This window comes from Sprattus sprattus (genome assembly GCF_963457725.1).
Source record: "Sprattus sprattus genome assembly, chromosome: 11".
Taxonomy (NCBI): domain Eukaryota; kingdom Metazoa; phylum Chordata; class Actinopteri; order Clupeiformes; family Clupeidae; genus Sprattus; species Sprattus sprattus.
In genome coordinates, this window is record NC_137909.1 from 11,158,845 (window position 1) to 11,171,344 (window position 12,500).

Sequence of the window (12,500 nt, forward strand, 5' to 3'; positions counted from 1 at the left end):
TTACTTAACTTGTTGGACTTGTATATGGGTGGAATAATTGAATGCAACTACATTCCTTGCATTTCTTTCCTCATCGCTAGGGGGGTGCCTTTGGATTAAGCAACGATAATTTCCTCCCTGGCACCCTGTAAACACTGACACCGGTTTATACGTTATTAAATGAGCCAAACACAATTAGCCTAAACTTCTTAAATGTCTCCCTGTTTGAAGACTCAACTGCACAGGTTTCTGGTTAATGGTCACCACTGTGCTTGCTGCTGGTCTCACACTCTTGTTTGGGGATCTGTGTGATCATTCCAACAGGAACCACCACAGGAACGTCCTCTGTATCAAAAGTAGGTTCTCCTATGGTGGCGAAGAGGGACCCTGGGGTGGGGGCGGGTGGGTTAGTACCCAGGAACCCTGTTTCATGTTCTGTGTGTAGCTAAAGAACAGGCAGTTTACAGCTGGTTCTCCAAAGACTCACACTGTGGCCATTCTACTGCGACAGAAAAGTGCCACATAAATAATAAACAACCAAACAAATAATAATAAATAATAAATAAACTATAAACAGAAAACAGCTTTTCACACGTGTTTCCCCCACTGGGCTCAAATTGATGTACAGTCTTGAGCATACTCCGCAGTGGGAGGCCAATCAGTCGGCTCTGATTAAATCTGTCCAACACCTGCAGAGCTGTGTTCACGTCGTAGAAAAGGAGTGTGTGTTATACTGTGCAATGAGGATGACAAAGCACACGGAGTCCCATGGAGTACCCGTGTGCCTCATAAATATGTCACCCGCAATATCACACCACTTCTGCTCTCTGGCAGAGCACGCTACGGAAGGAGGAGTCAGGTAGGCATGCTGTTCTCACGGAACAATCACTCAGTCTCACAAACACACACACCCACAGAGACACACACACACACACACACACACACACACACACACACACACACACAGAGTCCATGTACATGTTTGGAGGGAAGCCTGCGAGGATGCTGTGGAGGTTCTCTCACTCTCTGCTTCCTGTCTCCACTTCCCCTTGCCTTCCACTCTTCGATGTGGAGAATCTATCACACATGGACTGCTCAACTCTTGCTAGCAGAAATGCATGCTGGGATTTGTAGTTTTTGTAGATTTCCCCCCTCAAGTAAAACCAGATTTGAGGGAGTTCGACATGATGGAGGCAGGTGTGTGTGTGTGTGTGTTTTGTGTGTGTGGGGGTGCTCATCTTAAAGACAGCCCCCAACAACATGCTCAGTTGCAGCTCCATCAGGACTCAGAGACAGAAGAAAGGAGAGTGAGAGAGAGAAAGAGAGAGGATCAATAAAAGGGAGGGAGGAATCACCTCTCGCAGTTCTGCCAGCTGACAATCCCCCTCACTGTCTTGTCTGCATCCCACGGCTCCATCACTAGGTGCTCCTCCAACTCCACCTGCAGCTCTCTTCCCTCCACACCTTTCTGCTCCCCATGTGTCTCTTCCCACTTTACCCCCACCTGTCTCTCCTCTACCTTTCTCTCTGGTGCCTCCATCTGTGCCTCTCTCACCTCCTTCTGTCTCACCCCCACCTGTCTCTCCTCTTCCTTTCTCTCTGGTGCCTCTATCTGCACCTCTCTCACCTCCTTCTGTCTCACCTCCACCTGTCTCTCTTCCGGCTTCACCTCCACCGGTGCCTCTCTCACCTCTACCTGTCTCACCTCCACCTGTCTCTCTGGCGCCTCCACCTGTCTCACCTCCACCTGTCTCTCTGGCGCCTCCACCTGTGCCTCTTTTACCTCCACCTGTCTCTCTGGCGCCTCCACCTGTCTCACCTCCACCTGTCTCTCTGGCGCCTCCACCTGTCTCTCTGGTGCCTCCATCTGTGCCTCTCTCACCTCCCCCTGTCTCATCTCCATCTGTCTCTCTGGCGCCTCCATCAGTACCTCTCTCACCTCTCCCTGTCTCACCTCCACCTGTCTCTCTTCCAGCTTCACCTCCACCTGTCTCTCCGCCACCTCCTCCTCCTCCTCCTCTTCCTCCTCATCCTCCTCAAACACACTGGGCTCATCAGTGGACATCTCCAGTCGGTAGTAGCAGGCATTGGTGTGGCCCTCACTGTACTCGTAGATGGTGGGCAGACTGCTCCTCATGCCAAAGCGCCTGCGCAGGGCCACCAACAGTGGCTGCGGCAGTGTGAAGATGTCCACGTTGTTGCCCAGGTCTACCCAGGCCATGCTGGGGAAGTATCTCGGCTCCTTCAGCGTCTCCATCAGGTCCTTGAGGATGGCTGTGGTGAGGCGGTTGCCATTAACGGCGAGAGTGGTGAGCTTGGGGAGGGCGCTGAGGGAGGGTAAGAGAAGGCGCAGGCTCTCGTCCTGCAGCTCGGTGAAGCTCAGGTCCACCGCAGTCACCGGCACGCTGCAGTCCTGCAGGTACACCGTCACCCTGTGGACGTCACGGCTTGACAGCGGGATTCCGGAAAGATCCACAATGTCGTTGGACAGCTTCTTCTTCAGAGTGGTCTTCAGACTGGGAAAAGAGGAGACAACAGCTTCCATTACATTCAATCCTGTAATTTACCACAGATCCTTTCTCAAACATCCTCTGCACACACAGTCTTATTATTTCTCTTTTCTGGTAAACCAAAGCGTGGACATGACCACAGCTAGCATCACATCACAGGCCAGCTAACACTACAAGAGCAATATGATACAATGTGATTATTAGGGAACACATACTGTATATGCAACAAAAGCAGTTAACTGAATAGATGTTAACGTAAATAAATGAGCAGCAATGTGACACCATGACTTTGGTTTGTATGGTAAATGCCCACCACCACAGTAAGAGGAGTTTTCTTTCAGCTGGTGAACCATTGTGCTGACACCTGTGTGTCTGTGCATGCCTGGAGAGCGACGCTGTAACTCAATGAGAGGCTATTGATCTAACTGAACCTTGGCTTTTCAGTTCAGTGCATCCTCCTTACGCCCGATTGGCTGTCAGGTCCCCAGGGTGACACCCTAGAACCCCATTAAACGACCTGTCAATAGAGGTGTCAGGTGTGGGGTTGCGCCCTCTCTTTGTTAAGAGTAACATCATATCCCTCTCTTTCTCTCTCTCCTCTCTCATCCTCTCGCTCCCTCCTCTCTCTCTCTCTCTCTCTGTCTCTCAGATTCTCTCTCTTCCATCCTCTCCATCTCACTACCTTCCCTCCCCCCCTTCTCTCACTCTGTGTTTCTTAAATGTGTTGAGGTAATCTATGTGTGTGTGAGACGGCTGTAACTCAGTGGGGTGTAAGTTCATGTGCTTGGCCAGGCCATCAGTGGTTTAACTCGCTGAGGGGATGACACTAAATGAACATCATGCTAATGTGGCTGTTGCTTTGCTGTTAGATCTGTGATAAGACTGACTGGACAGCATTAAGACGGGACCGATGTCTCATCTTACACCAGGGAACCTGAATGGACAGGATTGTGATTAGGATCTTGCTCATGGTATTAAATTAGCAAAATGATTTTGCCAAGTTATTAAATTAGCATGCGCGGCAGACTTTGTTTGTTGCAAGTTGCCCCTCAGTGAAATGATGCCCCCATATGTGCTGTACCAAAGCATTTACACACGCACATGCACACACACACACACACATATACAAAGAGAGAGACAGAGCAATAAACAAACACCCACACACACATACAAAAATAGACACACTCTCATACACACTCAGAGACAAATACACACACACACACACTGAAACACACAGATGCATATACTCATCATTCATCTTAGTGAAGCCAGTCTACAGCTGTCTGTGCAGATTAGCAAAACGCCAAAGCATAAGCAAAACATGTGCAAGAGAAAGACACACACACACACACACACACACACACACACACACACACCACACACCACACACACACACACACACACACACACACACACACACACACACACACACACACACACCACACACAGACACACACACACACACACACACACACACACACACACACACACACACACACATCCATCTCACCGCCACAACTGAGTTAAAACTTAATTTTCATGAGCTATGAGACAGGAGGGTGTGGATTAGGAAATCAGATTCTGTGGGGGTGGGGGTTGGTAGGGCACTTGATAGATTGGATCCTGGGGTTGGTCCACATATCTCTCCTCCCTGGGGGGGGGGGGGGGGGGGGGGGTCTGTGGCATAACAAGCCCAGGCTGTCAGATCGAAAGAGAGTTGGTGTGGAACCAATGAGGAGTATGGAGGCAGACTCAGAGATATTTACATGAAGCAGGCATGTTGTACTGAGGCTCTCTGCGTTTCTGCGACAACTCTGAGTGGGCTGGTACCGGGGCCTCCTGGAGAGCAGGAGTCAGAGCAGCTGCCTGTGGTCAATACATCAGTCATGGGAAGAACAGCCAATAACCAGGCAGGACCAGGCTCTGGTCAATACATCAGTTATGGGAAGAACAGCCAATAGTCAGGCAGGACCAGGCTCTGGTCAATACATCAGTTATGGGAAGAACAGCCAATAGTCAGGCAGGACCAGGCTCTGGTCAATACATCAGTTATGGGAAGAACAGCCAATAGTCAGGCAGGACCAGGCTCTGGTCAATACATCAGTTATGGGAAGAACAGCCAATAGTCAGGCAGGACCAGGCTTTCATCATTATATCAGCCATGGGGAGACCAGCTATCTGTCAGACAGGATCAGGCCTCAGTGCAGCCTGAGATTTGTGAGGCTTTCAATTCCTGGAGTGGACTATAACTCTTTCTCTCTCTCCCTACCTATTTTTCTTCTCTCTAAAGGTCTCCTTCTCTCCCTGTCTTTCTTCTACTTCTTCCCCCTCAGTTAATCCTCTGTTTTCTTTCTTTCCCTCCTTTTCTCTTTCCATCTCTCCCATACTGTTTCTTCTCTCTTTCCAGGTCTCTCTCCCTTCCTGCTATTTCTTCATTCTCAGCTCATTCTCTTTCATCTCTCTCTCTATCCCTCTCTCGTCCTCTTCTCATTGCCTTGGTCATCCCTGAACCATTCCTCCGGAATTACATTGTTATGGAAATGCCTCGTGCATGTGGAGGTTTCAGCGTTAATGCCGCATCCCTAGACCAGTCATGGGAGCTGACATCACTGACAGACCCGCTGAATCACTGCACTGCACCTCTCATCATGTCGCTTCTCATCTAAACCGTTCTCCTCTTCCCTTTCCTCTATTCTCTTCTCATCTAAAACAATTCCCTTCTTTTCCCTTTCCTCTATTCTCTTCTTATCTGACCCGTTCCCCTCTTTTCCTCTCCTCTCCTCCATTCTCTTCTCTTTTCTCTACTTTAATTTCTTATCCTCCACTTCCCCACATTATCTCGTCCTCCTCCATCCTCCATCTCCCTACCATCTTCAATTTCCATCCCACCCTCTTCCCCTATCTGCCTTTCATCCTCCTCCTCTCTCCTCAATTTCCTTCCCATGCTCTTCCCCTATCTCCCTCTCTCCTTCTCCTTCTCACTGCTTCTCTCTAAGAATACCAATACGTGCCTCTCTGCTACACCGCGTGAGGTGGCGTTGTGTTTGCCTGCTACAACCTCAACACATTTATGAGTCACTGATTGTTACGCCCCACCCTTTGGCGTTGTGTTAATGTTGTTGTTGTTGATTTTGCTTCCTCTGTAGTATTTGTTCTTCCAGATCCTGTCTCTTTTGGTTGTGTTATTGTTATTGTTGTTGTTGTGGTTGCTTCTGCAGTCTGCCTATTTTATGTGTGCGTTTGGTGTTGCGTTGTGTTATTGTGTTGTTGTGATGTTGATGTTGATGTTGTTGTTGTTGTTGTTGTTGTCGTCAATTTTGCTGCGTCTGCAGGATTTGTTCTTCCTGAGCTGGCCTCTTTTGTTTGTGTGTTTGGCTCGGGCTCAGGCAGCCTGGGGATTTCCTGCACACCTGCCCTGCGTAGGAGGAGCTGCCAAAGTACAGAGGCTTTTTCTAAGCCTCTCCCACTAACAGTGTGTCTGTGCTAGTGTGTCTGTGTGTGTGTATGTGTCTGCGTGTGTGAATGCGTGTGTATGTCTATGTGTGTGAATCGTGTCATTATGTCTCTGTGTGTTTTTGTGACTGCGTGTGTATGTTTATGTGTGTGAATGGTGTAAGTGTGTGCTAGTGAAAGTGGGTTAGTCAAATTTGTACTAAAGGTACAGTACTGGAGTACTTGCTTCTAAAAATACTAAAGTATTCAAAAGTGAAAAATGTTTTATGTCAATTGTTGTATTGTTGCATTTTTGCCACAATTCATTTACATAATTTTTGAATCATACTACTGAATGCACTAACTTGCTTGTAGAACCTGTAGAATAAAGAGTCTGTAAAATATGCTACAAAGCCTTTTGAAATGCCCCTGGAAACACAACTGAATTGACAAAAGGACAGCCATTGTCATTCTCATTATTTTATATAACACCCTCCACCCCACCCCCACAAAACAGCATGGGAGTGTTCTTACACTGCTTCGGCAGTGTGTGTGTGAGAGGTGGTGTGGTGCGGTATGGTGTGTGTGTGTGTGTGTGTTTGTGTGTGTGTGTGTGTGTGTGTGTGTGTGTGTCAGTGTGTGTGTGTGTGTGTGTGTAGGAGCTCAGCCCTGACACAGAAAGCAGGGAAGAGGCTGCAGGGTGATACAAAATGACACCAAAACATTGAAAAGATAAAAGAACCAGTAATGCTTGAGCTTATCAGGTCTACGGCCTTCAATAATTTACCCGAGAGGCCTATTTAACACCCAGTTCCGGTACCCTTCCTTACTAATAGTACTGTGTTTATCTGACCAGATTTTGAGATTCTGTCCGAGTGGCATAGAGTTGATTCAAGTGCAGTCAGAAGCTGCTGTCCTAGAGGGGAGTGCTTAGATTGAAGAGACAGATATGGCAATGATGACTGGAAGATGTGAAAATGATGCCTGGAGGCTTTGAACAGAAAGGGTTCTCTCTCACACACACACACATACACAAACGCACACACACACACACACAAACGCGCACACACACACACACACACACACATACACACACACACACACACACACACACACACACACACACACACACACACACACACACACACACACACACACACACACACACGCATATACATGCACACACACACACCTACATGCACACACTCAGAGGTGCTGAGCCTCTGGAGAATCTGAAAAAGTTCCATTACTGGTGTTCAGTGACAGGTGCATTGCGGGAAACCGTGATGGTTTCGATTCTTTTTTCTTTCTATCCTCTTTCATTCCCTGGAAAACCTCTGACCACCCCCGTCTCTCTACGCCCCATATCCCCCCCCACCCCACACACACCTCATCCCCTCCCAACCTGCTGCCCCGTCCAACTTTGCCACCCTCTCCCCTGGGGTTGTCTGTCTGGATCCCTCCCTCCATCAGCTCAGTTACACGGGGTAATCACCGTGCTCTCCATCCTGCTCTGGCCACCCACTCCTCTCCTCTCCTCTCCTCTCCTCTCCTCTCTGCCCATCCCCCCCCCCCCCTTCTCCTCTCTACTCATCCTCTTGCCCTGTCAACAAATTCAAAAAGCCAAACAAACAAATAACATTTATATTTTACATCTACATTTAAACATGGCAGTTTGGTCCATCATCTTTGATTATTTTTGTACACAGACACACCAGCGCACAAGTATAAATGCTCCCAGTGTAGGCCACTTGCAAAGGCTATGGCGTAGGTTCTGCGGAGAGCCTACATTCAACTTTAAACCAGCCTTTACTCTCTACTCTAAACTAGCCTTCACTCTTCCACATGCTAGACAGATCTATTTATGTGGAGTACTTTCCACATAATGTACTGACCTACTTTTCTCACAACGCAACACTTATTCCACAAAACGTTTAAAAAAGCAACCTCATTTCAACTCAATCAAACTTGTGTTTCATTCACACAGCACAATCTCAATCACAACAATACCTGTCTATCCCCCAAAACCATCCACAGATTATATGTCTGAAACATAACCTCCTAGGATAAGATTATTTGAATGATGTGAAAGATGATTGTTGGCACTTGTTCACCCTCATTGCCAGGGTGTCTCAATTTCAGGAACCATCCCACACATCCAAGTCACTCTTTCAGACCGTGCTTTCATAGCTGGACTTCACCAAAACAAAAGCCCTGGTTACACAACGTGCCGGCTGAACAAATCTATTTTGAGCCTTGATCCCTGAGTCTATAACTACCTGTGGCTCCAGTTCAGGCTGTCTGAGCTGTTCTTTGGTGCTGTCACACTCAATCCTAACGAGTCCCTATCACCATCACTTCCTGGGACGTCTGCCCTTTCCGGGCCCAAACCCCCTGAGCACATGTGCCCAGCGTATGCCAGCTGCATGGGTGCCCCTGCATGCCCGCCTACTTTAATTAGCCCTCAGAAGGCCAGCAGGTGCAAATGCTAATCTCTCTCACACACACACACACACACACAGGTGTGTGTGTGTGTGTGCGTGTGTATGCATGTAAGTCATCCTGTACTAGATTGTGTGTGTCTCTGTCTGTCTCAGTGTTAGTCACCCAATCTAAATGTGTGTGTCTCTGTGTGTGTATGCACTAGTGTGTGTGACACAGGTGGTGTATGGAGTGACACACACTGTGCTCTGTAGGGTGTTGTGCCACGGGGTCCTCCTAACCTTCTATTCCCAGCGCTGCGCTGACTGACGGCTCCACCTGGGTGCCAACCTGTGTGCCCACCAGGCTACCACACACTGGCAACGCTACATCCCCCAACACCTCAGCCCTGCCCTCTTGCCTTTCACAAACAAGAACCAGAACCCATCATTAAGCACCCCATCCCTGCCTTTCACAACAGCAATTCATATAAAAGAACTAGAACTCACAGCACAGGAGTCTGGATCAGAACCCATCCTCTAGCGGTTCGTCCCTAGTTCTAACAAAGCCAACACATACACAAGAACCATCCATCCATCAGTCTCTCATCCCCACTTTTCAATAAGCCAAGAACCATGCTCAAGAACCAGAAATCATTGTTCAAAGGTTACAGTGAAGATCTCCACCCACTTATCGAAACCAAGAATCCAAGAATAAGCTGGAAACACTGTTCACTTACAGATTAAATAAGCGTAGGTATCTTCACTAGGCACAACAAGCCACATTAAGATAAAATATCCCAAATCAGTCTGCATCCCTGAATGCATTGAATTATTCATCCTCTGTATCACTTTTAAATAATTCTGCCAACTGGATGTATCGTTAAGAGGAAAAATACACACAAGTCGTTTTAGGACCAGCCAGACAACTAAAAGAAGGTGACTTATAGCTCAGAAAAGACGGTAATGTAAAAAAGACGGTCTCCTTGACATATGTGAAAGGCTTTATATCTATCTGCCATGCAGTAAGAACTCCTTACATAATGGATTATGGAGGGTGAACATCAGATCTTGTTAATGTGACAATGATGATGATGATGATAATGATGATGATGATAACGAAGATGTCGACAGTTATTACTATTATTATTATCATAACACTAAAGATGAAGATAATGACAATGATGGCAATTATTCTGATTATTCTAATTACTACAATAATAACTATTATCATAGAGGCGATAATGATGATGATGATTACGAAGAAGATGGTGGTGATGGTGATGATGATAACAATGACTATGGTGCTGATGAAGGCAACTTCCGGACAGAGCACAGAGCAGAGCAGAGGAGCAGTGAGCCACAGTTAGTGCTTGGTGAAGCTCAAAAGCTCTGTTGTATTCATGAGTTTGCAGCTGAGGCACCATAGCTGCAGGGCTGAACTCTCCACAAAGACTCCGCACGGGTTCCTCATTTAAGTGTTGCTCCTGCAAACGACGGGGGCAGGGAAAGAGCATTTAAGGATTAGAAGCCTGAATGCCCTGTTTTCAAAAACCGTTTGAACATGACAATCTGAGGAACCCTAAGTGCTCTGTTTTCCCTTGTTCTTAATCTTAGATTAGACCTACTGGGATCATTTCTACAGCCCTTGACATGGAAATGCATTTTGGAAGAGTCTCGCTATCCACGATGATGAGCAGCGATGTTCCTTTCAGAGCGTGACCCCGATTGACATTTTTGGATTTTCGGGGATCTTTATTATCATTAATAAATGTTCCTAGTGGTCTCAGACCCTAGGAGGAAAGGAACATGATCAGAATGGTATGAAACTATACATGGTGTTGGTGTATAGTGGTTATCGTCACTGCACTCTATGAGGTCGAGGTTGAGGTTCAATTCCTGGCTACTAAAGGATGTCCATGTAGAATTAGAGTTAGATGTGTGAATGGCAGAAACTTCCATAAACAATGGAACCAATCAAAAGCAACCTTTATTTCATCCACTTTCCTATTGTAGATACCTGCTACACTACTTCATCCACTACCCTATTGCAGAAACCTGTTACTGAATTGTAGTGAATCGTTCTGAAGTATTATAGCTGCACAAATAGAGTATTTGTCACGTTGAATCACTGGTACTATCTCTCTGTTGAATGACACTTTATTAGCATGTATATGTATTTCCTGATCGCTAAACTTTTAATTCCTAATTTAATGTCGGTCGGCGGGGCCATGATTCCATTAAATTGCGCCCTGTGATTGAATGATAATGGCGTCGCAAATTATGGTTAGAGGGCAGTGACATGCGTTGATTGCGCAGGTTTAGTACATTCAATGTCAAATGAAGACACAGTGTGCCCTTTCTGCAGACTGGCCTAGTTTACCTCTGTGTCTCCAATTCACGTTCTTCTGCCCCTGAAGGCGTTGTTTAACCAGGCTATTTGTGCTTTAACGACTGAGTAGCCTTAACGCCCATTTTAACATGCTCTGTGTGTTTTAGGATGAGCAGCCTGACTGGCCTGTTTTCCTGTGCTGTTTGTGTTTGAAAACTGAGCCGCTACGGCCGGTGGCCTCAGTGGGATCTGAAAGCAGCAAGTACATTCAATCTGACAAAGTGAATTATTAGAGGCAAGCGCTGCAGCAAAATGCATGACGACGTTACATAAAAAGCCCATAGAGGCGTGTGTGTCTGAAAGTGGGTGTATGTATGCGCGCGTGTGTGTGTGTGTGTGTGTGTGTGTGCGTGTGTGCGTGTATGTGTGTGAGTTTCTGTGTGTGTGTGTGTGTGGGGGGGGGGGTGGTGCATGCGTGCGTGTGTATGTGTGTTTGTGTGTTTTTATGCGTTCGTGTCTGTGTGCGTGCGTGTGTGTGTATGCGTGTGTGTGAGTGTATGTGTGTGCCCCTCATATGAAAGCCACATACTGTAAATCAGAATGCCTTCTTTTCAGCCCAGTTGCCAGTTAACTGTGTGATTCCCTCTCTGTGTGTTCTGGCTGTCCCTGATGTTCTTACACACTCTCACACACTCATTCCTACACTCGGGAACATTCTCCCCTGGCGATCTGATGATGCACGTGTTTCACAGGAACTGAAGGCTCAGGGGGAGCCAACTGACACAGGGACTGCCATCTTTGTGACAGCACATGCAGTATGTCATTTCTATAGATCGCAAGGTTAAACACTGCGAGAGAAGCAGGGTTAAAATCTTTTCATCTTCTCTGTTTTACCCTCGTGTTCCACAGATCATGCTTGTTTGTGTGTCAGCGTAGATAACGTGTTTTACAACATGTCTTAATAACGTAAATAGTCAAACGTGTTCTACTGGAGAAAAGACAAACACCTATGAAATATCAGAGATGCAAAACACACCAGAGTAGTACTTCACTATGGACAACTCATTCAGCACTCGACACACTTTTGGAGCCTTTCCACTATGGGTTAAAACCCCGGTGTCTGGAGACAAGGGCAGGGCTGAATCTAGAGAGAATGAGTGACTTTTGGAATGGAATACCAGGCAACAAAGCAACCGTAGAAATTTGAAAACAGACAAGTAAGCGTTCGTTTAGGTTACCCGGAAGGTTAACGGAAATGAAAAAATGAGCAAGACACTTTTTCCAATAATTATTATATGACATTGTGTGTGTGTGTGTGTGTGTGTGTGTGTGTGTGTGTGTGTGTGTGTGTGTGTGTGTGTGTGTGTGTGCGTGTGTGGTGTGTGTGTGTGTGTGTGAGTGTGTGAGCGTGTGTGATTAAGTGTGGCTAAGAACCAAAGGCACGTGCTTCGAGTGTCGTCAAGTGCTAAAGTCAAGGAATCAGACTCATTCACTGGATTAAGGGTGGCAAACCAGACTAATTGATTAATCTCTTGAAACAGGCAAAGTTATTCTATCACAGAGACTTAGAGCAGGGAGGAGGAGAGGTGTGGGTAAGGCATAAGCCTCGCCCACGCTTTCTCTGAAAACACTTCTGACAGGGGGGCACCTATTGCTCAACAAGCCCAGCAATGGGTACAGCGAGGTGCTAGCAACACCAACGTCAAACATCGACAAACTCAGCTAGAGGAATGTCTGTAGGTTGACGGGTGGTGGTTCAGGTGGGGTGATGCATTTAAGTAGGCCTCGCCTCAGAACAAAACCTGCAAGGCCCTCACATGAGTTGCT

The 12,500-nt window shown here is 46.9% G+C and overlaps 1 protein-coding gene across 1 annotated transcript in view; it reads right to left on the reverse strand.

The window, feature by feature from the left end:
* Positions 1-232: 232 nt before the first annotated feature.
* The window catches only part of lrrc75bb (leucine rich repeat containing 75Bb), a gene marked incomplete at both ends in the record, with an annotated part of 29,811 nt that continues 17,543 nt past the window's right edge, over positions 233-12,500 (reverse strand). Inside the window, 2 exons of the mRNA XM_080847463.1 lie at positions 233-424; positions 1,934-2,495. Of these exons, the coding sequence (XP_080703589.1) occupies positions 233-424; positions 1,934-2,495 (754 nt within the window). The remainder of the gene's footprint in view (positions 425-1,933; positions 2,496-12,500) is intronic.